Genomic DNA, 27,480 nt, shown 5'->3' with positions numbered 1-27,480 from the left:
ATTCTGGAGGCTAGAGTCCATTTTCTTTCCCTTTCCAACTTGTAGAGGTTGCCTGCATTCCCTAGCTGGTGGTCTCAGCTTCCAATTTCTAAGCCAACAGCATAGCACCCCCTAACCTGTCTCTCCTATCCCTCTACTTTTGCTGTCCTGTCCCCTTCTATGTCTGTGACTACCCCTCACTGCCATTTCCCTCTTACGGGAACCCTTATTAATATACTGAGCCCACCCAGATAATGCAGGATTATCTCCCCAGTTCAAGATCCTTAACTTTGTCACATCTGCAGAGTCCCCTTTGCCATGTAAGGTAACATATTCATAGGTTCCAGGGGATGGAGATGTGGACAACTTAGGGCGACATCATTCATTCTACCACAGGTGGTTTACACGTGCATATTAATAATCTACTGCTGTATGATCAATAACTTTTTAGGAATAATATACATGATGGTAGGGATTCTCAGAGTTCATACAGCTCATATAACCATGAGAATAGGAGAAGTGTCTTGAGCAAGAGGTGGTTGAACTGAATCTTGGAAAATGGAATTCCATCAGCCAAGAAAGTGCAGGAAGAATCCAAGCTATATCAAGGGAATGGCAGAAGCTAACCATGTGATGTGAGATTGCTGGTTTTGTAATTAACAGTACTTTGACTCCACTCTGTTGGGAGTTTGTACGTATAGGGTCTGTGGAAGCAGAAGAGAATATCTGAGTCTGAGTAAGGGGCCCATCACAAGAGATCTGCGTCTCCATCTTATTTTCATGGGTGAACTCTCTCAGTGTTTAGCCTTTTCTAAAAATTCTTGTTTATTCTACTACAGTTGTCCCAAATTTTAGGACAGCTGGCCCTCCTCAGTCAGTCCCCACATCATTGTCCCTTTGGCTAGTCCCTTTTCTTCTTTGACTTGGTGGCTTAGGGCCCTTCGTTCTTCTCACTGTTGTACATTCAAGTCAAGCATGACAGGGTTAGAGATCAGTTAGTCACCTTCCCTATTAGTGCTCAATAGATTCTTAAGGCACTTGGCTCATGGAAGTAAATGCATTTTTATGAAAATATTATTTCACTTGCATTTGTATTTCAATTACCTTTTTCTTCTGTGAAAGCCCTTGGTAAACAAGGGAGAATAGCAGCGGCTGGGAGTTGGGGGGCGTTATTCAGAGAAAAGAGTGAAACAGTGTTGGTCTATCAGCGAGTTGCTGGTGGTTTTGAAAATTAACCCAACTTAGCCAGTGATTATTGGCAGCACAGGGAGAAAAGAAACAGTCTGTGAATATTGTGTGCTGGCCTGTTCTCCTGTAGACAACAAGCACCTGCCCCACCCAGGAACCTGCCTCCCTGCATTCCTGGGGCCCCAGAACTTGGGTTGTTCTGTCCCTGGATTCTCCTGTGACCAGTAGCCTCTTCTGAGATTGCTGTACCCGTCAGTCCTCTTGCTGGGGAGCCCACACCACAGCTTTCCCTATTGAATACAGGTCAGGCCTCCTCTTAATTTTCACCATTTTATTCTCCAGTCTGCTCTAACAGTTATGGAAACAATTCCATGTTTATCAAGTACTAGGCACATTTTGTGTTTTCTGCATTTGATGTGATTGTGTTGGTGTTCAGACATTTTACATTGCTAACGTTTCTAATAAAGAGTATCACTGCAGCCTGTAGATGGGATCCACTTACGAGTCTCAACCTGATTACTTTATATTAAAATGAATAGCTTCAGCCACCAAGATTGCAATAAAAGTCAACATAGTAAACATGCTCGATATCAATACTGTAGTTAAATAGCACACCAGCGTAAATAATTTGTAAACAGATGTGAGTTTGAATCTGAGCATTGTGATTTTTCTGTGTAGCCTAAAACAAGTTACTCAAGCTCTCCAAGTATGTGCTTTCATCTGCTAGATGATTATAATAATAGCCTGTCAGTTGTTCTCATTAATATTTATAATGTGTGACATATGGATGTGCTCCTAAATCCTAGTAGCTGTCATTGTTCTTAGTAATTATTATTAAAAGTTAGCATTTGTATTCTGTGGTTTTGGAAATATTCTGCTTATAAATTGGTGTTTTATATCATATTTTAAACTCGGTATCAATAGTGAACAGGTGGTTTAGCCCAGTGGTTGAGAACATAGACTCTGGGCCCACATCTCAGGTCCACGACTTATTTCCAGGCTGTTCTTGGGCAAGTTACTGAAGTGCCTTGTGCCTCACTTTCTCTGCTTTAAAATATAGCTAACGTGCTAATATAATAGCATGTTTCTCCCAGGGCATTATGAAGAGTTCATCAGGTTAAGTGTATAAAAAGTTTAGAACGGTTACTGACCGACAAAGTGTTAAGTCAGTTTTTGTCATCATTATTTTTAATAATTTGTTGAGTAAAACTTATATTTGTTGTCACTCTGTTTGTACGTTAGGTGAATCTTGGAAGCAACCAGTACCTTTTCTCCGTGGTCGTGGACCCGAAGGAGATGCCCGGCTTCTGTCTGCGCCACGATGTCGACGCCCTCCTCTGGCAGCCGCACACCAGCCGGCAAGACATGTGGGAGCACATTGCGACCTTCAATGCTTTAGGTGTGCAGCAAGGCCTCGGACGGCGCTTTCATTACGTCAGAAATTGCACTCACCATTTTTATAAAGTTTTCTTTCTCCTTTTTTAAAAATTTGAGCTGTCCTAATAATTACATTTGGATTGACCTACGCCGCAATTATACTTGATGAATATCGGTACTTTGGAAACAGTAGGACTTGTGCAGAAGATCAATGCAGAGCACAGATCGAAGTGGTTATCTAACCACTTGAATAGTTCGTTACAGTTCCGCTGTACAGTATTTGAATGTGAGCGAGGAGTTCTACAGTACCCTACATGGAGGTTGTATTCAGGGCTCTTCAGAATGATCTCCAGAAATGCCGTAGACTTGCTCTGTGGTTGTGAACAATAGGAGACATCTTTCACGGGTCCTAAGTGCAAAGAACCATCATAAATGAAAACACTTAGGGAAAATGATGATCAGCAGAAATAAAATTTATCCTGTCGGATAAAAGGGAAAATACCAATTTAAAATTAGGACTTGAAAATTTTTAAGTTGTCTAATTGTAGACGTATGCAGTAATTGCTTTTCTGTCAAAATACTTAAATAGTGTGAGGAAGAAAGGTTGTACATGAATTAGCTACCGTTATTGACTTATTGAAAGGTTATGTTAAACTGGCAACAGGAAGTAAAGTTGCACATTCTGATGGCTAAATATGTACACGACCCTAACTATAGAGATTTGTCAGCTCTCCCCTAGAGTTAATGATATAGCTGCTAAACTGTTTAATTCAGACTCCGATGGCTTTTTATGACTTGAAATAAAGTTTGATTAAGTAATTTAACCGCATATTTCCAGCCTTTCCACTGTAATCTCTGTGTTTTTTATTCTCTATCTTCTTTTTTAGGAAGAGGAAACAATTTTCGTATGCTCACTTCCTCTATTTGTATCCCCAAGTCCCCTAGCATAGAAGATTGTTATGATTGAGCTTTAAGTTAACTCAGCATCATAGTAGATATGTAGTCCAAAGATACTATGTACATTATTTAGCTGAGGTTGGCCCAGAGAACTGATTCTAAGCTGCTCAAATAGAAAGCTACATCCTCTTTTTTCCTTCTCAAACCCGGCTTAATATTAAAAAGCAGAATATTCATCTGACTGTGCTCAGTGGTTCCTTTGCTCATTCATTGTCTGGTGAACTTTACAGTACCCTTGTTTTATATTTTTTATCTTACATGTTATGGCTGAAAATCCTAGTTTAGATTTTAGGTTTTTAAATCTGGAAAGATAATTGTTAAGCAGATTAATACTGTTTTTTCATAGTTTAATTAGTTTTCAAGGAATATCCTAATGAAGTTTTTAAAAATTAGATACTTGAATTTTCTTTTAAGCTTGAAGTGGTCTCAAGGTTCTACTTCTGGGAGCTGAAGTACAACAAAATTCTGTACAGTGTTGGTATTGGTACATAAAAATACTCGCATAGAAATAATGAGAACATGTTGTACATGTTAGTACCTTCAGGAATAGGGCCTGCATTTTTAATTCACTTCTGAAATAATTTTACAATGGTATCCTATAAACATTTTCCCGTTTATTTGTTAAGAAAAAGATATATAGCTCTGGCTGGTGTAGCTCAGTTGATTGGGCACAAGCTGAGCACAAGCCTGCGAACCACACAATCGCAGTTCGATTCCCAGTCAGGGCACATGCCTGGGTTGCAGGCCAGTTCCCAGCAGGGAACTCATGAGAGGCAACCATACATTGATATTTCTTTCCTTCTTTCCTTCCCTTCCCCTCTAAAGATAAATAAATTTTAAAAAAATTAAAAAATATATATATGATGCCTATCTGTTATTGATGACCCTAATTATTAATTAGCAATTAAAGATATGTTGGCATGTTTTCGCATTTAAATTTTTAGATTTTTAGCGTTTTAAGTATTCATGGAAATTATGTGGTGCTATATTGCCCCTTTCTTGAAGAGATGAAACCCTGTCTGTTTTGTGCCTTAGGTATTAAAGCTCTATGTTTGCATCATTTGGGAGAGATTGATTGTGGTTAATCATAAATGTTCATTGTTGAGTATTTCTGGTATATATTTAATTTAGGCATTTTAATTTGTAATAAAATTGTGAAATGTTAAGTCATAACTTTTCTCCTTCTGTTTAATATATAGTTTTTCTTTTGTTTGTCTCCTATTTCTTGGCAGGCTACGTCCAAGCATCAAAGAGAGACAAAAAATTTTTCACCTGTGCTCCGGACTACTCCTACGCCGCCCTGTGCGAGTGCCTCCGCCGGGTGTTCATCTACCGCCAGCCCACTCCCATGCCCACTGTCCTGTACAACAGGAAGGAAGGCCGGCAAGTAGGGCAGGTTGCTAAGCAGCAAGTAGCAAGCCTAGAAACCAATGATCCTATTTTGGGCTTTCAAGCCACAAATGAGAGATTATTTGTTCTGACTACCAGAAACCTCTTTTTAATAAAGGTAAAAACAGAGCATTAGTGGATTCAGCACGCTGGCCTCCCTGTGCTGGGGAAAGTGTCAGAGGTCGCTGGAAGGCTGGGCAGTTGTACTGTAACCTGTCCAGTTTGAATGTGTTAAATATAATTATCCTGTATGAATTTTTATTTTTTAAAGGAGACTGGAAATATATTCAAGAGTTTATTCTATAAAGGCTATGAAATGAAGCTGCAAATTTAGAAAAAAATAGCTTCTGTGAAAAACGTAAAGATACTACTAGTGCTGTAATTGTTTTTTAAAGACAGAAGCTGTGATCTTTTATATGAAAAAAATGTACAATTCAGTGTATAATAATAAAAATATTTATCGTGTACTCTTTGTTCATTGATACAGTTTCTACATTCTGTACCAATGGAATGGATAGGATAATAGTTACAATGTTGATTCTTATAAATAATTAAATGAACTGAATAGCTGAGGTACAGGGGGAAGTACAAGAGGAATACAGCAGGTCTAATATTGTTGAAGTTGGCTGAGAGACCTTAGGTGTTTTCAAATTAAGTATAGTTTATTTAGTTTTTTATCCATTTGTTCTTTCACAGACAGAAATGGTAAGATTCTACAAAGAGTAGCTCGTATCCATCACTGCACAACAAACCCCAAAACTCAGGAGTTTAAAACAAGGAAGTTTTATAATTTCTCATGACTCATTGACTCAACTGTCTGTGTTCTACATGGCCTCTCATCCTCCAGTAAGTAGACTAGGCCGTGCTTCTTCCCGTGAGAGAAAACATTCCAAAAGGGCAAGCCTTTATGTATAAGACCTTGCCAAGCCCATACTTCTGTCATATTTGGTCATCTTCCATTGAACAAAGCAAGTCACGTGGCCAAGTTGGAGTCAGTGTGAAAGGGGATATATAAGGATACAGGCAGCGGGGGCTATGATTCATTGGGGGCCAGTAATGTAACAGTCTAGCACACAAATTATAATACGTCCTTATATTTCTTATATTTCCACAGTTATGAAAAATTTATTTATAAATTAAATATTTTTTGCCTTGAATTTTAGCTTCTCATTTTATGTCTTCGGGTTTCTTTAGATGTTCATGTATTGTGAAAATTGTTTATTTTTTCTACTTTTTAGTCGTGCTTATATAATGTCAAGTTGTATTTTATATTTCAATAAGGAAGTTGAGACCTTAATATAAGAGGCATAAAATGAAGAAAAGATGTACAAGATAGAAAATATTGGGTTGGCTAAAAAGTCCGTTTAGTTTTTTCCATAATATAAAAGACACATTTTTTGTTTTCATCAATGACTTTATTGATTGGGATATTTTGAATACATCAGCTCTCTCCTGTCATTGGCTTCTAGTGGGTAGAGGCCAAGGGTGCTGGTAAACATCTTCCAATGCATAAGATAGCCCCACACCAAAGAATTATTTGGCGAAAATATCAGTGTTACTAAGAAGCTTTTACAAACCACTTCTGACATGTTCAACCAATCATGGCACTTTCTCCATACATTGCACAGATCCTTTTTTGTGTTTCATTTGCCTTTTTACTTTTTTTTGCAGTAATAAAGCATAATGTACCAAAAATGTGTATTTTCTTTCATCTTCAGTATGAAAATGGTTGCACAAAAATTCACCAATTTTGATAGATTTTTAAAATGCATGCTGATATGACAGCTGTCACAATACAGTCTTATTAACAAAGTTCAAATTAAGTTAAAGACAGCTAAGCACTATTAGAGACATCTTACATAAAACAAACAGACTTCTTGGTCAACTCAATATTCCTACTGTATCTCTTGCCTGTCTTCGCGAGTGCTTGCTGAATTAAATTTTAGTGTAAGAAAGAGAAATAAGTTTGAGAGAAAAGAAAGAAAAAGATAGCATGACATGCATGTTCTAAACACTAAGTCAGACTTTAATTTCCTAGAGAGAAGTATTGGGACGCTTGATAAAAAATGGGGAAAAGCCCTGAGAACTGGTAGTGACAACTGAAGTTCTAATCGAACTATTAGCATTCGGAAAGAGACTAGGTAGCAAGCATCACAAGGTCATGAACACAGGAGGGAAAATGTGTGGGTGAACCAAAAAAACAAAACTGGGATCTTTTCAGAACTTTTTAAGTTCATTGTAAAACTTACTGAACCAAAGACTATTCAGAGAGTGAACTATCAAAAGCCTTTATAATGTGACAGTAGCTTTAAATTTTCTTTAAAATATATCTCAAAGATCATAAATACTCTCTTAAGAAGTATAAGAACAATGCAGATTAATGTAGGTGCTTAAATAACCGGTTATATGGCAATATATATAAGCAAATTTCCATATGATATAATCAATTTTGTTCCTTCAAACATACAATTTTTACATTATTATGTTGAATTGAAAACTACTGGGATAATTAGTCCCAAATATCGTTGCATATGTTTAAAGAACAATAGGTCTAGAGTGTCATTTCAAATCATGTTTTCTTGGAATGTTTCAAGGGTTTCACGAACATTTTAACTAAGCTTAAACAATGTTCTGAACTTTTCATAGTAATAAACATGTTTAAATGAGGTATATTCTAGAAGTGCTATGACTATAATACCTTGTGTCTTAATTCATTTTTACTATCAGTTGTAAGTGGGAATTTATGATAGTGATAAAGCAGTACTGTATGTATTTTTCATATTAGAGTCATTTAACAGTAGTATTTGAACATAGTAAGTACCAACCATGTGCCATAACATGTTTTCCTTGTTAAGGATAATGCAGTGCTGAGATGAAGAATGTAAAATTTTCCATTGAGGAGAAGCAGTGAGAGGGAAGTAGGTGGAGTGGAGTGATTGTTCTGCTGGTAGAAAGGGATTTAACCAAGGATGGAACCCATACGAGAGCAGGCAGAAGAGTTGCCAATGGGAAGGGTCAGAAACAGGATAAGAAAGCTCAAGAAATGAACCACAGAAATACAAAATATCATATGAAAGTACTATGAACAGCTGTACAACAAATTTTGTCAACACATTTTGACATGGAAGAAATGAATAAGTTTTTAGAAACATACAGCCTAGAAACATACCAAGACTGAATCATGAAGGAATAGGAAATCTGAACAGACCAGTTAAAATCAGTAATCAAAACCTCTGAGACAATAGAAGTCCAGGACCAGACTGGAAAAGACTGGACAGCCACATGCAAAAGAGTAAAACTCGACCACGGTCCTACACCATACACAGTAATGAACTTAGAATGGATTACAAACCTGAATATAAGGATTGAAACCCTAATACTTCTAGAAGAAAACACAGTACATTTTTGACAACAGTTTTGCTACAGCAAACAAAAGCTCCTGCACAGCAAAGGAAACCACCAATAAAAATGAGAAGGCGGCATGCTTCATAGAAGATATTTGCAAATGATACATCTGATAATACTCAAAATATTTAAGGATGCGTACAACTCAATAGTATAAAAAGTCTGGTTGAAAAATGGCCAGAAGATCTGAGTGAATGTTTTTCAGAACTGGAAAAGTGTTGAAAGACATACAGATGGCCAATAGGTACATGAAAAGATCCTCAACATCTATCCTCATTAGGGAAATGAAAAGCAAAACCACAGTAAGTTATCATGTCACATTTTTAGAATGGCTAGCACCAAACGGAAGAAATAAGATTTAGTGAGGATGTGAAGAAATGGGAACCCTTGTGCACTGTTGGTGGTGGGTAGGTAAATTGGTACAGGCACTGCAGAAAACACCGTGAAGCCTCCTCGAAAAATAAAAACAGGACCACCATGTGACCCAGCAACTCCACTTCTGGGTATTTGAGGAAAATAAAACCACTAACTCAAAAAGATACATGCTCCCCCCATATTCATTGCAACATTATTTACAATAGCCAAGATACGGAAACAACCTAAGTCTTCATCAATGGATAAATAAAGAAATGATATCTATGGATTCTTATGTAGCCTTAAAAAGGAGGAAATTGTGCCATTTGCAACAAAAATGATGGACCTCGAGGGCATTATGCTTAGTGAAATAAGTCAAAGAAAACAAGTTAGTCAGAATTTCACTTCTATGTGAAATCTAAAAACATAATTATTACGAAACAGTCGTAGTTGCCGGAGGCAGGGGAGGGTGGGCAAAATGGGGGAAAGAGTATCAAGAGGTACAACCTTCCAGTTATAAAGTGAGTCCTGAGTGATGTAATTACCAGCATGGTGTCTGTAATATATTGTGTATTTGAAAGTATGTGAAAGAAAGAATGGTCTCATTACAGGAAGAAATGGTAGCTCTGTAGGGTGACAGACATGAACTAGATTGACTGTGACAATCATTTTGTAGTATACAGTAATAGTGAGTTGTTCTGTTGTGCACCCGAAGCTAATTTAATGTATACATCAATAGTTTTTTTAAGTGAGGATGAAAAAGATAATGAAAGCAGTTCAGCACCAAAAAAAAAAAAAAAAAAAAGTGGGGCCTAGGACCCACGGGAGCGATACCAGCTGCTGGGGCAGGGCTCTCCAAGGGGCCTCTTCTGCATCAGCCCAAACTCAGGAATCCACAGAGACCCCATTTCACTCTTTCCAGCTCCAGCCCACCAGGAAGACAGGGCAGCGGAGTGCAGCAGCAAACGTGAGGACTGTGCCCCAGTTGGGAGAAGAGGAAGTTGAAGGGCATAGGGTGATACCTGTGACTTGGCACCTCTGGGTCCAGTCCTCTTCCCTCCTTCCCTCACACAGTCACCCCCTTCTTCAGAGACAGAGCTTCTCTCTAGTTCTGTCTCACAACTCCTGATAACTACTGCAAAGTCTCAAGTGATGATTAAGGGACCTCTTTCACCATTTTATATCCAGGGCCTGATACAGATCCTAATGTGTGTAATAAATATTCGATAAATGTGTTAAGTAACTGATTAAAAGAAATTAAGAAAGATTAACATTGTTAATGCTCTGAAGTAATTTACAGCTAACATTTCTATTAATACATAGGGAAATTACTAAACAAGTTAAGTAATTGCACAGGCAGTATAAATATTTTATTTGTGATTATGGAGATAGGAAAAGAAGAATTGGTGAGTTTATGTATGGCAAGTAATATAATAAGTAATAAAACTAGTATGCAAGTCATTGCAGATTACTGGAAGAATATTTTAATTTCATTTTACTCCTAAACTGTTTTAATGAGGAGGAAGAGTAGTTGAGATAATAAAAATTAATCCTAATAATAGGATTTTGAGTAATAAGTAAATGAGAAGGAAGCCCTTCTAAAAGTAATGTATAAAGCCCTGGATTGGATGGCTTTACAGGTGAATTTTACCAAGCATTTGAGGAAGAACTAACACCTCTCCTCAAACCACTTTAGAAAATTCAAGAGGAAGGAGGGCTCCCAGGCTCTTTTTGCAAGGCCAGCATCATCCTAATTCTAAAACCTGATGGAGACACTACAAAAATTAGAAAACTATAGGCCAATATCCCTGATGAACATAAACTAAAGTCCTGGAAGAAACTTCCAGAAGTCTCAAGCAGCTCCCCTTAAAGAACCTACACATGGATTTACACAAACTCGCTCCCTCAGAGCTCCAGCACCAGGATAGCAGCTTGAAGGGCACTAGTAGCACACAGGGAGGAACTGCAGTGTTTGGTGTCAGGGCGAGAGGTGGGGGACAACCTTCTCCCAGACAGAAAGGTGGACAGAGTCAATTGTCCCTTTTCTGAGCCCTCCCCACACAGGGGAGGCAGGTGGGTGCCATATCAGACTCCCATCAACCTGGCCAAAATGGTTCTCCCACCCCCTTCTGCTCTGGAGATCCCTTGAGACTGTCCCACCTCACTTTATGGGCCCACACAAGGTGTTAACACAAACTTTTCCATATGAATGGCTGATCTTGACTCATGTTTCACAACTTCCTTAATCCTCTAAAACATGAAATAGCCAGAGTCAGTGAGTCCCCAGCCCCCATACCTATAGTAAGTGATACAGGCCCTAGCAGCAGCCAGCCTAGATTGCTTTATAGACCAGGCAGGATGGCCCCAGGCAAAACACAGGTTGGGGCTGACCTTGGCTGCACAGTCTGGGAAACCCCAGGGCCAGAGCACCCAGGGTACGGCTACGGACCATGTTGGAGCACCTCCACACTGTCCCTGCATAGCTGGTCCTCCATGGAGGGGAGGGGTTGGTGGTCAGTGGTTACAGCCTGACCTCGTAGCTGAGTAAATCTGTTTGTGTAAATCTGTCCCATTGATCTGCCAATAACAACCAAGGCTCAACTATAAGAGGAGAGTGTCTCAGCCCACACAAATAGTGTACCTTGGGTACCCAGCTTGGGTGATAGGGGAGGCTGTGCCACCAGACAGACCCTACATGACACCTACTACAATAGGCCACATGACCAAGAAAGGGAGTCATAGCAGCTGTACCTAATACACAGAAACAAGTTTTACAGTAGAAAAACAGGCAAAAATGAATTTGCAGCACACTGGTAAAAGTGTAGAGAGGCGTGTGCATACACTGAAAGACTCATTTAAGTTCAGGTGGCTAAATTAATACCATGCAAGGTCAATTTCAGAGCAAAAACATACCAGGAATAAAGGTCATTTTATGATAATATAGGAGTTACTAAAAAACATAATTCCGATTATTTATGCCCCTAATGATAAAACTCCAAAATACATGAAACAAAGGCTAATAAACTGCAAGAATAGATAAGTCAACAACTACCATTGGAGATTTGAATACCCTTCTTTTAATTATTGTTGAGAAAACAAGCAGAAGATCAGCAAGGATGTAATAAATTCAAGTAACACTATCAACCAAGTTGACCTGATTAACATTTGTAGAGCACACTCCCAACAACAGAACGACATTCTAACATTCTTATTCTTAAGAGTAAACACTCTTAAAAGCAAACATTGTATTTGTTGAGATCGTATTTTGGGCCATATAACAGACCTCAATACAAAAAGTATGTCAGATAAAGTATGTCCTCTGATCAAAATGAAATTAAATGGAAAATCAGTAATGAAAGAGATCTTTCAAATATTTAGAAAGTGAATATACTTCTCAATAACTCATCAGTCAAAAAATCAAATAGTAATTAGAAAGTATTCAAAATGAATAACATCAAAATTTGGGATGCCACTAAAGCAGTATTCAAAGGGAAGTTTATACACTAAATGCTTTTATTAGAAAAGAAAAGAGAGCTTAAATCAATGACCTTTGCTTCTACTAAGGAACTAGAAAAGGAAGAGCAAACTCAACCTAATAGGACGAAAGGGATATGATAAAGATTAGAGTAGAAATCATGAAATAGGAAACAAAATCTTTAAGAAAACCAATGACACCAAATGTTGGTTCTTTGAAAAGACTGATATACTAATAAACCTTTAGCCAAACTGATCAGGAAAAAAATGGTAAGATAAAAATTAGCATTGTCAGCACTGAGAAAGGCGAAATCACTAGGAATTCTACTAAAAGAAATGGTTCATGAAGATTCTGAACAACTTTATACTAATGATTTGGACAAGCCAAAAATAAATAGATTCTTTCAAAGACACAAGTGACCAAAGCTCAGTCAAGAAGAAATAACTTGAACTGCTTTACACCCATTTTAAAAAAGGAATTCATCATTGAGAACCTTCCCACAAAGACTCACAGACCAGACGGCATAACAGGTCAATTCTATCAAACAGTTGAAGAATCCTATCAATTCTACCTTGTCTTTCAGAAAACTGGTAAAAAGGGAATGTGCCTAGTCATATAAGAACAAAATTTCCTTGTTACTAAAGCCAGTTGATGGAGTTTTGGACACAACTGTATTTCTCAATCATTGGTTTTCTTTTGCTGCTTAGTTAACTTTTCTTGCAAGTTGTCAGTGTTTGGCATCTTCAGAGACAGAAGCTTTGCAAGGCAAGTGAGCAATTAAAATATTCAAATCAATGGGAAAGCTTGATTTATGATTTCAGAAGCTCGTAATTCCACTCCATGCTTGGTGGGGTGGGTCTAGAAAAATTCCACCATGATTTCCATGTTACTGCTTTTGAATGCCTTCCAAATGTGCACTTCGTAATGGTTTCCCCAGTGATTTGATGAGTGCACCCCAGCTGTACAGTAATTCCTAATTAGGCCTAAAGGGGTTGTTACAGTTTGGTGCAATGACAAGAAAAACTGCTGTCCAACTGTTTCTGAACAACCTGCCTCTGGCAGTGCTTCCTGATATGTTTTTGACTCTCTTTTCTCCAACTTTTGCCGCTGCACCTCTTTTTTGACCTCCCTGGATGTGTTTGAGTTCTCAAGTTATCATTTCAACTTGCGTTGAGTCCTGAGCTAAAAGTACATGTTTACGTCCTCAAGACCTTATTTTACAAAGATAGCAGCCAGCTAAGCTCCCTGGTCTACCTACCCGGCGTCCATGAGTCATTAACAAAGCAGGAAAGACTGTTGCCCGATTTGCCAGGCCTGCCTGCTGTGGAGCCAGTTGTAGTGGCAGATTTTCGAGGTGAGCGGACTCCTCTGGTAGGGATTTAACTAGTGGTTTCCATACATTCCTGGTAGGACCCTAGAGTGATGATTCATAAGAATTGCCTCATCGTAGACAGTTAAAGAAAATTGCAGTGCAAGCCATCTGTCCCTTAGCAAATGTTCTTCTCTCTTTGGTGGTAACAAATATTGATCCGAGGTCTGACAGGAGTCTGAAGGCCAGATGCCAACTTTTAAACGAATGGGAAATTAGAAACTACTGTCAGTTTATGGTCATCAAACACCAGATATAGTGGGGTTGAGTCAGAAATGTTGCTTTTTAATAAATAAGAGAATTCAACATTACCATAAGCATTTAAAGTTGTTTAAAGAGAAACTTTTGGCAAGTGTACTCCCTCATTTTCTCCAAGAGTTGTATTTTAAAGTGCATTTAAAAACCTACATAGTGATATTAGTATTCCGCTTTCACCCAGACAAAAGTACTGTGCTAAACAATAGCATTCTCTAGAATCTAGATAGTATTGCCAAGCGAGTTTCTGCCCATTCTGGACTCCAGAATCTTAATTGCAATAGGAATCCTAGAGATTCTTTAAGTTGGCATATTTGTTGTTGAATTAGTTTCCTAATACAATGCAAGCTTCTTGAGATCAGAAGTCCCAAATGAGTCTCAGAGGCTGAAATCAAGGGGAAGGGAGCGCTTGTTTCCTTGACTTTTCCAGCTGCTAAAGGCTGCTGCCTGCACGTCTTGGCCCATGGCCCTTTCCGGTCCTCAAAGCCGGGAATGGTCCAGTTTTCCTCATTCTGGCACTGACTCTTCAGCCTCGCTCTGCCGCTTTAGGGACCCGTTTCATTGTACTGGGTCCACCCACACAATCTAGGATAATCTCCCTATCTGAAAGGGGTTTAGTAACCTATTTCCACCTGCAACCATAATGTTCCTTTGCCTTATAATATAACGTATTCACAGTTTCTGGGGATTAGGACTGGACACTTTTGGGGTGGCGGCATTTTTCTACCTATTTCAGCTGTCCAGAGTCTGCTATCTGGAATATATGAATATGTGTATATATCATATATATCTATATCTAGCAATCTCTTAAATCCTGCTTGAAATAACACAATGTCTTAAAAAATTTTAAATGTAACACTGGTAGAAATATTTACTATAATTATGATAAAAACTCATAGGAATCTTCATACAAATGGGTAATAAAAACCTAAAGACTACCCTCTAATAAATAGAAAGATTAAGCACATTTCAAAACAATTTCTGGAAATCAGAAATTGGAAGTGGGTTGACAATAAAATAGGCAGAAAAAAACAGTAGCATTCCCACTCTATGAGGGGGTTATTGAAGACAAAGGGGCCAATTTCCCAAAATAGAACCCTCTGGCAGCTCTGGGCGGAGATTCACTGGGTGGGGGGAAGTGAGGCTAAAATCAGAGGGGTTCATTAAATGGCTCTTTATGGGCCAATTGTACCCTTAGGTTTCCTTATTCTCTCCCCAGCTCATGGAGCAGAAGCAGGTGGCATTTCCCAAAGCAAAATATTTGTTGCCTCTTTTCAAGAGGGGGGAATGAAAAGAACTAATTGTCTGGAGACAATTAAGGCTTCTGATGAAGATTTTGGAGCTTCCAAAGAAGTATTTCTTGTTCTAGAATTTGGGAAGATTGGTAGTGTTACATCTGGTCTAGAGTTCTCAGTCAAAATTTATGCAGGAGAGAGACCTAGTCCGAAAAGAGACCACAATACCTAGTGCAGAACATCCATCCTGGCAATCTGCCCATTCGCTTTAAACAAAAATGGATAACTGGTGATGGCGGAAGTCATGGCGGGGATTCACTGGACAGCAATAGAAGAGAATTTCCCAGAATGGAAGAAGAAAGACTTTTCGGGCTGAAAGAACCCACCTCGTGCCCAGAAAAGTGAGTGTGGAAAAACCCGCACCCGGATCATGTCCTGAACTTTCACACAGCCAGGATTCAGTGATGACCCTCAAAGCCTCGAAGACAAAAATCGCAATCGCTTACAAGGAATTAAAAGTCATCCTGACATCAGATTTTTTTCTAACTGTACTGGAGAGTATAAAATAATACAATCGATTACAAATTTTGGCATAAAGGTATTTTTAACCTAGAAATTTGCATCCAACAAAGTATCAATTTTGTGTGAGGGCAGAGTACATATATTTGCCTGCATGTAAGTTCTTGAAAGTTAAATACTCTTTTAGGACAGAGCCCAACAAAAGGAGAGGATAGGTCGAGGGAGGGAAGCGTATGGCAAAAAGGACAGATGGCTCTGAGAAGAGAGCTCTGTGGACTGAAATAAATGAGCTTAGAAAAAAACTCAGAGTATGCTAAATACGAATAATGCAAGACAGAAAAATGCAAATAGGATTCCTGAGCCATAGAAGAAAGTGGAGAAAAAAGTCGTGGGTCAAATGCGAGGCTGAGTGAGTGGTGCATGGCACGAAGTTGAGCGTGTTAACTTCAATTTTCTCTTCAGATGGCAGCGGGTCAGGCTGTCGTCCCCACAGAGGAGGAAGTGCAACCCGAGCAAAGTACTTGGGTTTTTTAATGAACAATGCTTACTTACAGTGTCATAAATATTAAAATGTTGTTCAGTGGCTCTCAAGTTTTAAAGACGAAACAAAGAAGGTTTGACTAGTTGCCAGAAATAATGTGAATCTGAACCACCTTGATGTTAAAGTGTATCTGAAAGAGGGCGGGATATAGAAGGGGAGAGGGACAGCTGAGAAAGAGATGGGTGCAAATCTTCTTACCACATACAGTGGGGAGTCAATAGGAGAATGTCAAAAGTACCCAGAGTATGCTCTTTTAAATGATCAAGGTCACCAAGCGAACAAGAGAAATGTGAATGTCACACTTTGGGAGAACAGTGTTAATACACCCTGCCGGCATCCCCTGGGCTGACTCCGGAGGCTGCCACAGCCACACACTGATGTGAGGGCTTCTCATTCTCTCTCTCTCTGTCTCTCTGCCGGAATGGGGCTGGACCTGCAACATGGCCAGGACAGAAGTGCTGGGAAGAGGGCCCAGGAATAACTCTGAACCATGGGGATAAGAGTTTGCTGTCACTGAGACAACTTTGAGTTGTCCCCTTTTTAAGTGTCCCCGGAGATACTAAGCCTCATTGCCCACAGAGGCAACTTGCCCATTAATCCCCCACCATTGGCTTTTCTTCATTCTCTGTTATACTTCCTCACTCCCTCATGTCTTCCCCATAACTGTCTTTCCAAATACTTGTCTGGGGGTCAGTGTTTAGTGGTAGCCAATACATGCTATCTAAATTTGATAAAATAAGAAAACCACCAGAACAAAGTTAAACAGGAACATTAAAGAGTACGAGGTCTGTCCAGAAAAGGTCCAACCATTGTTAACATAACAAGAACGGCTTGTGTGACATCAGCACAACCCGGCAGTCCAGGAGAGTACTGGAATGTGCATGCATGAACAATGACTACTTCACTGGTGGTCTGGGACCTGAGAGTTTGAACTAAAACACTACGGACACAGGCCCTCGTGGTTTTCCCTCCTTCTTAGCAGCTTCATTCTCTCCTGCTGCTCATTGGATCTCTCCAACTGGCTACAATTTAGTATTACATCCAAACAGCTTCATATTAGCCTCAGATGGGCCTGTCATGGTGCATGTGCCCAGCTCTGTGCAATCCCTGGGGCCCATGGAGCAAGCAGAGTGGGAATTAGTCCTGAAACCAGACGAGAGGGGGCGGGGCAGAGCCCATGGGAAAATTCTGAGCCTTGCTTGTCTCCACCACACAAATGAGCAATAAAGAGTCCAAAGTTAACACAAGTACAGCGTAAAAGAGGTATACATCTCTGTTTCCAGGGGACATGGCTGAAATCATAGACTGCCCGAGGCCTACTCACCCACAGGGCGACATAGATCAGAATATGTGAACATCTGTTCTACAATCACCCAAGAAGAGTTTTCCATATTCCCTAACCTTGTAAACCTGGACAAAGTAGCTTTCTAATAGACGCTGGCCACCCTAAAGATTGTGCACGAGGGTTTAATAAGTACACAGGAAATCTTCTAAACAAACAAGGTGATATGACACATTCAATAAACGCCCCGAGCAATCCCATTATTCTTGAAGTTGCTTCATCTCTCTGCAGGACAGCTCACCTTCCCTCTCCCTTTCCTCCTCTCATCCTCCACACCAACCACTTCTGAGCCCTTCTACTTACTTGTCTTCAGGTTCTGCTCTTGCTGAGAGCAGTTTATCACATCCACTCATCTGTGCTAATGTGTTACATCGTCCAGGTAACACAGCTTATTGTTGACGACCAGAATAAATCTCCCTTGTATCCAAACTCTGTCCCCCTGGGCTCAGTTACTTTTCTCTAAAATGCCAGTGTGTTTTTCATTATAATGCTTGCAAATCCTTTGGGTTATTAGGTTGATGGCAGCCCCATTAAGCAGAACAGTAATGATTTATGTAAGAAGTTAGGCCAGGATCTTTGTTTTGTTTAATAAAAAGGTTCAAGCCCGTAGCTGGGTTCTTTGGTAGTCCTGTCTTGCAAGAGTGTCTTTCTGTGACTTAGACCATCTGTGTGTTTTGTTTCCCAGGAGGATGTCAGTCCTCCATGAAACTGTTCTGTAGGATTTACAACCGGTGTGACGTTCAAGCCCCTGCTGAGAAGGCTGCGTGGGGACTTCGGATCAGGGCTAACCTTGGTAAAACTGCCGTTTTTACCAAGGGCGGTTGATAAAACTGCCCTTAATCTCACTTGATGAGATTAAGTTTCCTACACTGTAAAAGTGGGTAGTGACACCCTACTGAGCATTGCACAAATTAAATATATACTGAATGAACCACTCTGTCAGGCTGGAGATCTACTTTCAGTCTACAAAAAATTAACGTAAGTGGAGCTATTTTAAAATAGAGCTGGGACAGCCATTCCAGAGCAATGCCCTTGCACTCCTTCCTCCTCGAACCTTCGGAATGTTTGAACTGGGCAAAATAACCTTTGGACTAGGCCAGACAAACATTGTATGCAAACAACTATTTTTAAGGCTAACAAGAAAGCAGACATCCTGACTTATGGCACTGAAATTAAAGACATTTTTTAGATTTGGTACCATGTATATAGCTAGAGAATAATGTGGCTTATTTTCATTAATAGAAATTCCTTCCTTAGTTTATTAGCACCAATAAAAACTCTTCCTTCCATTCATATAATTAGTTCCCTTCCCCTTTTTCATAAAACCCCTTGCCTTCACCCCCTAATTGAAACACTATTTGGGTCCCCGCCTGAATCAGTGCTTTCTGAATAGCCATTCTTTTGGATATTGAACAAACTCCTATTGCTGCTCACTTTGGCCCTTTAATTTTTGGCTAGCATCTCTTCCCCCGTTCTCTGTCACAAATGGGTGGACCCTGCAGACTGCATTCCCCAGGTTCTCAGCTTCCAGCTGGAGTTGGCCAGTGAGTTATTCTGGTTGGGACTGGAGGTGTGGGCGAGAGAGAAGACAAGGCACTCCCTCCCGCCCTGTCAAATCTCTGCCCTGGGCGATGTATATATCTGACAGCAGTTTGTCTCCATAGTGGCCCCAGCTCTTGCTGGTCAGGTGCACCACCGTGTCAGCTTCTGCCGTGTGACCATGGCCCCTGAGATTTCACAGTGAGGTTCCTGCTTTTCCAATCTCTGCCTTTGCCTCAGTGTGTCCTGTTTGACTTCTGGGCTGTTCTATCACCAATGTAACCAGTCCCCTGCATTGAATCAGATGTGTTTTAAATGTTCAAGGGTCTGTTTTCCAGTTTGTTCCTAAGGATCTAACCACTTAACATAGTAATGGTCCCTGGCAGGTACATATTTGGACTTGCTGAGATTGCTTAAACCCATACTTGAGGATAATATTGTTCAAGAAAACCAGTGCTGGGCAGTACTTAAAGCAATAAAAATAGATCGTATTCAGGAACTATTGTAATAGGGGAAAAGAGACCTTCCTATAGAACTGGGCTCAGTTCCAAATACACCGGGCACAAGTAGGAATTTATAGCCGAGGAGCAGGGTTGGGGTACAGTGAATATAAAATTATTAATAGGAAACATCAGGGATAAAGGAGGATTCTGATTAAACAGGCCTAACAGGATTCTTGCTGAGGGCTGGCCAGGGTAATCAGATATCAAGGGTGGGAGATAGGAAATTTAATCAGATACTGGGGGCACTGAGATATCCAGAATGTGAATAGGGGGTGGTGTTCTCTCTAAACTGACTTAGCAAGATTCTTACTATAACTGGGTTATGCAGGTTAAAACTTGAAATTTGTCCTTCATAGATTTGGACTTGGAAACAAAACACATCATAGCAGTTTCTCTCTGGTGGAAAAGACTGGACCCTGTGAAACCTGAAAGTTCATGTTAGAAAGTTACCTATAAGGAGAGAAAGAAATAACAGATGTGTAAACAGGAGAGAAAATGTCAGGTTCTAATGAAATTCAAGACCCTGGTTCCAATATTCTTGAAATCCAGCATGTTGGTAATAACCCCCAACACCTTACAATGCATTCTCTTTTTCGCTTTTGTTAGCTTGAGGTCAGCTGCTGGCCCTTGCTAGCAAGTCTTCTACCTAAGGCTACTCCATCCCAGAAGAATGCAAAAGAGGAAGCCGAATTTTGGGAGTACTTGTCTCTAAAAAATAAGATCAGAATTTAAGACAGTGACTAAATAAGTTCCTTTCCTTGTCTCTTGGCTGACTAGGTATATTCAGGCAGAGGAGAAAATTTGGAATTTTACTGCAAATACTCATTTTTAGAAAACCAAGAGACTTAAACAAAGTTTTCAAAAAGTGAAGTCTCAAATCAATCTTGAAGGGATTTTGTGAAATTTTAAACACTTCTCACAATTGGTACCTAGCTTCTGTCTTCCCCTCACTCTCCATCAATTTCTCTAAAGAAACCTATTTCATTTCCCTAATTCATTGTAATTTCATTATTTCATTTCATTTCATTTCAATAATTCCCTAATTTCATTTCCCTTACATTCATCGTAACAAAAATGTTTGATCAGAGAACACAGATTTCCTAACCCTTTTTTCACTTTTGCATGGTTTGGCAACTATAAAATAATCACTTGCACCTTTGGGAAGTGTGAATCAGGATGAGCATATTTTCTATTTCAAAGCCAAACTAACAAATAGGCCATGTGCCCAAAACAATTAAATCGAGTAAAGAGAACGATGATACAATGCACCTCTTGACACTGATCTGTGGGTTGCCAAATGAGTCACTGGATTAAAAAACAATTTTTGCACTTACTCAATCCATCTACCGTTGGCTCTTGATGGAACTTTTCTGTACTGCCTACAGAGCACAGATGCCTTCTGCTCACCTTGTATTCTCAGGGCCCAGTATAGTGCCCATCTACTCATGAGTATTCAATAAACATAGATTGAATGAAGAAAATGATCCGCAGTTCCTGCCGGTTCTACTGCTTGGCCGATGTCATAGTTATCATCATCATTATTTTATTAGTCAGAGACCAGTTCAGAAAAGAGAAACGACATTAGTTCAAATACAGGGGATTTAATACAGGGAAGCACACATCTGTGTCGTTATAGGAGTGATGGCAGGAGAAGGCCCAGCACCTGGATTCTCAGGTAAGCCACAGGTAACATGTCCAGGAAGAAGTCACACCACCATTGCCCCTGAGAGCAGGGAACACTGGCCACAGTTGGGGTTGCCTTGCAGCTCAGAGCAGAGCCCATGAGAAGCCGCTGACCACAACCGTGAAGAGGGACACCACCCAGTGTGGCAGCCATGAGTGGCTCTGAGGGACCACAAGGAGGTTGATGCTGATAGTGAAATGAAAATAAGTGCTACCACTGAAGCAATGACGGGACAGGGAGCAAAGCACAGACATCCTTCTGTGTGCCTTTTCCCAGTCTCCCTGTAGCAGGGTTTCTCAGTTGGGGGTAACTTTGCTCCTCGAGAGACGCTGGTACTGTCTGGAGAGTTTTGGTTGTTACGCTTGGGGAGGGGGGGATGTTACTGGCATCTAGTGGTAGAGACCAGGGATCCTGCCACACATTCTCCGATGGGGGTTCTCCTGCTCTTCCCCCAGCGGGAGCCCCCACCACAAAGAATTATCTGGCCCAAAACAGTGATGTCACTAGGATGGTGACATAGCTTAGCCCTAACTTTTTCCCCCCTCACAAGAAAAACAACTATTCATAAATAAGACACCACTGAGAAAATCCTAGAACACAGGGTGAGGCTAAAGTCCCTGCACTACAGAGACCAAGAGGGACAGTGTCCGAGAGATGAGGGGCCACCACACACTAACCACATGCCGCTCCCCAGACCCACACAGCACCACAGAAGCAGCCTCCTTTGAGTGCACGTTTCCTCCAGTGAGAAAAGAGAGTCCAGGGTGGACATTCAGCTCTCCACGCATTGTGGGTCACTTCTTGGGAACCCTCACTCTGGTCTCACCACAAGGGGATTATGGGGGAATCTGTGGGACTTGACCACAGGGAATGTAATCGTGAGGGAGAATGGGGGAGGGGTTTGCAACAATCAGCATTGGCATATTGGTAGATTGATCTCCTACCTGCAGTGTCCAAGTAGTAGTCCCACTACTACTAGTCCCAGAAGCTTTATCTACAGAGCCAAGATGGTGGTGCAGGGATCGTGGGCAGCGCAGGTCTGCCTGATTTGCGCCCTCAGACGAAGAGCCTTGATGGGCCTGGAGCCTGGTATGCTCCTGCCTGGGCAGGGGAGCAGAGTCAGAGTCCCAGGGTCACTGACGAACGTTCTGTGGCTGCACAGCCAACTGCACGGTCATAGTCAGCCCATTGCTGAGTGTAGTTCCCTGCCTGTTTGACCAGAAATCCTGGTAGGAACACCTGGAAGCTGTGCAGCCTAGCAAGGCTCAAGTGGAGAGTTCAGCAGGCAGAGCTGATTGTCCCCAGAGCAAAGCCAGTGGCACCTTTCAGCCAGAGAACTTATGGAACAGGTCAGCTTGAGTCATGACCACAAAGAGCCTTTGCCAGCTTGGAATCAACTTCCCCCACTCAGGCCAGGCAGCAGGGCTAATTTATAGCCCTACCCACTTCTGAGCACAGCTCCTGCCCCAACTGATCAGAACGCCAGACTGAGAACACCTGAGAGGCTGCTTGGGGCTTCTTTTCTGGCTCTACCCCAGCCTGGGAGTAATTCATAGCTACACCCGCCTTTAAGTGTAGCTCCGCATCCTGCCTGCCAGAAAGCCTGGCCCAAAAAGCTGGAAGAGGAAATAGAAAAGTATCTTGCGACACAGAAATGAAAATACAACATGCCTAACCTTACAGGATATAGCAAAAGCAGTTCTAGAAGTAAAGGTCATAGTGATAAATTCCTATATTAAGAAGCAAGAAAGATATCAAATAAATAATCTAATTCTGTGCCTCAAGGAACTAGGAAAAAAAGAACAAATTGAGGCAATAGCATAAAGAAGGAAAAAAAAGACTAGAACAGAGATAAATGAAGCAGAACAGAAAACCGATAAAAAAGATGAACAAAACTAAGAGTTGGTATGTTGAAAAGATAAAAAAAGTTGACGAACTTCTAGCTAGACTACACAAGGAAAAGAAAGAGGACCCAAATCAACAAAATTACAAATAAAAGAGGAGACATTACAATTGATACCCCAGAAATAAAGAGAATCATAAGAGGCTTCTATGAACAGCTATGTGCAATCGAACTGGACAGCCTAGAAGACTTGGAAGATTCTTAAAAACAGGCAACCTACCAGGAGTGAGTCAGGAAGACAAAGAAAATCTGAATAGACCAATTACTAGCAAAGAAATTGAATCAATGATCTAAAATCTCCCAAAGAAGAAAAGCCCAGGACCAGATGACTTCACGGGTAAATGCTACCAAATATTTAAAGAAGAACAAATGCTAATTCCTCTCAAACCCTTCCAAAAAAGATAAAGAAGGAAACCCTCCCAAACTCATTTTACAAGACTAGCATCCTCCTAATATCAAAGCCAAAAAAGGGACAATACAAGAAAAGAAAACTACAGAGCAATATCCCTGATGAATATAGATGCAAAAATTCTCAATAAAATACTAGTAAACCACACTAAGCAGCAACTTAAAAGGGTCATTCACCGCGATCAAGTGGGACTTACCCTTGGGATGCAAGGGTGGTTTGGCACATGCAAACCTATAAATATGACGCATCACTTGAATAGAATGAAAGGAATTATATGATCAGCTCAATGGATGTAAAAAAGGAATTTGAAAAAATTCAACATCTGTTTATGATGACAACTTATTACAAATTAGGTCTTGAAGGACTGTTCTTCAACATGAAAAAGATCACGTATGACAGGCCCACAGCTAACATACTCAGGAGTGAAAGGTCAAGAGTTTTTCCTCAAAGATCAGGAACAAAACAAGGGCGCCTACTCTCATCACCCCTATTTAACACAGCACTGGAAGGTCCTAGCCAGAGCAATCAGGCAGGAAAAAGAAATCAAAGATATCAAAACTGCAAAGGAAGAAGTAAAATTGTCTCTTTTTGCAGATTACATGATTCTATATGCAGAAAATCCTAAAGTCTACAAACAACTGTTAGAGCTAATTGACAAATTCAGTAAAGTAACAAGATGCATAATTAACATGCAGAAATCAGTAGCATTTCTATACATTAACAGTAAATTATCTGAGAAAGAAATAAAGAAAAGTTCATTTACAGTACCATCAAAAAACATAATACTTAGGAATAAAGTTAGCCAAAGAGGGAAAAGAGCTCTAAAACTATGATATTGATAAAAGAAATCAAAGATGACACAAATAGAGACTCACCCAGCATCCCTGAATTGGGAGATATATATTGTTATAATGTCTATACTAACAAAATCCATCCACAGATTTAATGCAATCCCTATCAAGATTCCAATGGCATCTTTTACAGGAGTAAAAAAATTTCTATAATTTATATGGAACAACAAAAGACCCAAATAGCCAAGGCAATCCTGAGAAAGAAGAACAAAGTGTGAGGCATCACATTTCCTGATTTCAAGCTATGTTACAAAACTATAGTAATCAAAACACTATGGTACTGGCATAGAAAGTGACATGTAGAAAAATGAAATGGAACTAGGAGCCCAGAAATAAACCATGCATATATGCTCAACTATTTGACAAGGGAGATGAAGATACTCAATGAAAAAGGTAGTTTCTTTCATAAATGCTGGTGGGGAAAATTGGATATGGACATGTAAAAGAAAGAAATTAGACTTCTAGTTTACATTCCTCATGAATGAGGAATGAATGAATGAATGAATTTTGAATTTTGAACAATGAATTCAAAATGGATGAAAACTTAGATGTAATACTGGAAACCATAAAATTCTTGGGAGAAAACATAGGAAAAACTCCCCTGGCCATGCACCTTGGCTATGATTTGTTTTGAATATGACACCTAAAACACAAGCAACAAAATAAAAAGGTAAACAAGTGGGACTACATCAAACTAAAAGCTTCTGCACAACCAAAGAAATGATCAACAAAATAAAATGGCAACCTATGGAATGGGAAAAAATTGTAAACTGTATATCTGAGGGGTTGATATTCATATTATATAAAGAACTCATACAACTCAATGGCAAAAAGAAAACCTCACAAAAACCACAAACAAACAAAANAATAATCTAATTCTGTGCCTCAAGGAACTAGGAAAAAAAGAACAAATTGAGGCAATAGCATAAAGAAGGAAAAAAGACTAGAACAGAGATAAATGAAGAAGAACAGAAAACCGATAAAAAAGATGAACAAAACTAAGAGTTGGTATGTTGAAAAGATAAAAAAAGTTGACGAACTTCTAGCTAGACTACGCAAGGAAAAGAAAGAGGATCCAAATCAACAAAATTACAAATAAAAGAGGAGACATTACAATTGATACCCCAGAAATAAAGAGAATCATAAGAGGCTTCTATGAACAGCTATGTGCAATCAAACTGGACAGCCTAGAAGACTTGGAAGATTCTTAAAAACAGGCAACCTACCAGGAGTGAGTCAGGAAGACAAAGAAAGTCTGAATAGACCAATTACTAGCAAAGAAATTGAATCAATGATCTAAAATCTCCCAAAGAAGAAAGGCCCAGGACCAGATGACTTCACGGGTAAATGCTACCAAATATTTAAAGAAGAACAAATGCTAATTCCTCTCAAACCCTTCCAAAAAAGTTAGAGAAGGAAACCCTCCCAAACTCATTTTACAAGACTAGCATCCTCCTAATATCAAAGCCAAAAAAGGGACAATACAAGAAAACTACAGAGCAATATCCCTGATGAATATAGATGCAAAAATTCTCAATAAAATACTAGTAAACCAAATTAAGCAGCAACTTAAAACGATCATTCACCGCGATCAAGTGGGACTTATCCTTGGGATGCAAGGGTGGTGTGGCACATGCAAACCTATAAATATGATGCATCACTTGCATAGAATGAAAGGAATTATATGATCAGCTCAATGGATGTAAAAAAGGAATTTGAAAATATTCAACATCTGTTTATGATGACAACTTATTACAAATTAGGTCTCGAAGGACTGTTCTTCAACATGAAAAAGATCATGTATGACAGGCCCACAGCTAACATCCTCAGGAGTGAAAGGTCGAGAGTTTTTCCTCAAAGATCAGGAACAAAACAAGGGCGCCTACTCTCATCACCCCTATTTAACACAGCACTGGAAGGTCCTAGCCAGAGCAATCAGGCAGGAAAAAGAAATCAAAGATATCAAAACTGCAAAGGAAGAAGTAAAATTGTCTCTTTTTGCAGATTACATGATTCTATATGCAGAAAATCCTAAAGTCTGCAAACAACTGCTAGAGCTAATTGACAAATTCAGTAAAGTAACAAGATGCATAATTAACATGCAGAAATCAGTAGCATTTCTATACATTAACAGTAAATTATCTGAGAAAGAAATAAAGAAAAGTTCATTTACAGTACCATCAAAAAACATAATACTTAGGAATAAAGTTAGCCAAAGAGGGAAAAGAGCTCTAAAACTATGATATTGATAAAAGAAATCAAAGATGACACAAATAGAGACTCACCCAGCATCCCTGAATTGGGAGATATATATTGTTATAATGTCTATACTAACAAAATCCATCCACAGATTTAATGCAATCCCTATCAAGATTCCAATGGCATCTTTTACAGGAGTAAAAAATTTCTATAATTTATATGGAACAACAAAAGACCCAAATAGCCAAGGCAATCCTGAGAAAGAAGAACAAAGTGTGAGGCATCACATTTCCTGATTTCAAGCTATGTTACAAAACTATAGTAATCAAAACACTATGGTACTGGCATAGAAAGTGACATGTAGAAAAATGAAATGGAACTAGGAGCCCAGAAATAAACCATGCATATATGCTCAACTATTTGACAAGGGAGATGAAGATACTCAATGAAAAAGGTAGTTTCTTTCATAAATGCTGGTGGGGAAAATTGGATATGGACATGTAAAAGAAAGAAATTAGACTTCTAGTTTACATTCCTCATGAATGAGGAATGAATGAATGAATGAATTTTGAATTTTGAACAATGAATTCAAAATGGATGAAAACTTAGATGTAATACTGGAAACCATAAAATTCTTGGGAGAAAACATAGGAAAAACTCCCCTGGCCATGCACCTTGGCTATGATTTGTTTTGAATATGACACCTAAAACACAAGCAACAAAATAAAAAGGTAAACAAGTGGGACTACATCAAACTAAAAGCTTCTGCACAACCAAAGAAATGATCAACAAAATAAAATGGCAACCTATGGAATGGGAAAAAATTGTAAACTGTATATCTGAGGGGTTGATATTCATATTATATAAAGAACTCATACAACTCAATGGCAAAAAGAAAACCTCACAAAAACCACAAACAAACAAAAACCAAGTTATCCAATTAAAAAATGGTAAAGGACCTGAATAGACATTTGTCCAAAAAAAGATATAAGAATTTCCAACAGGCA

The 27,480-nt window shown here is 39.5% G+C and overlaps 1 protein-coding gene across 2 annotated transcripts in view; it reads left to right on the top strand.

Moving 5' to 3' along the window:
* The window catches only part of NUDCD1 (NudC domain containing 1), a 56,738-nt gene extending 51,524 nt beyond the window's left edge, over positions 1 to 5,214 (top strand). For both annotated transcript variants that reach the window (XM_037048403.1, XM_037048402.1), the window contains exons 9-10: positions 2,410 to 2,566; positions 4,734 to 5,214. In XM_037048403.1, the coding sequence (XP_036904298.1) occupies positions 2,410 to 2,566; positions 4,734 to 5,026 (450 nt within the window). In that variant the 3' untranslated portion in view covers positions 5,027 to 5,214. The remainder of the gene's footprint in view (positions 1 to 2,409; positions 2,567 to 4,733) is intronic.
* The last annotated feature ends 22,266 nt before the right edge of the window (positions 5,215 to 27,480 follow it).

This window comes from Sturnira hondurensis, unplaced genomic scaffold, assembly GCF_014824575.4.
Source record: "Sturnira hondurensis isolate 20B ecotype Veracruz unplaced genomic scaffold, ASM1482457v3 Scaffold0006413, whole genome shotgun sequence".
NCBI lineage: Eukaryota > Metazoa > Chordata > Mammalia > Chiroptera > Phyllostomidae > Sturnira > Sturnira hondurensis.
Note: the sequence above shows the minus strand (reverse complement) of the source record. Positions and strands in the feature narration are given on the sequence as shown.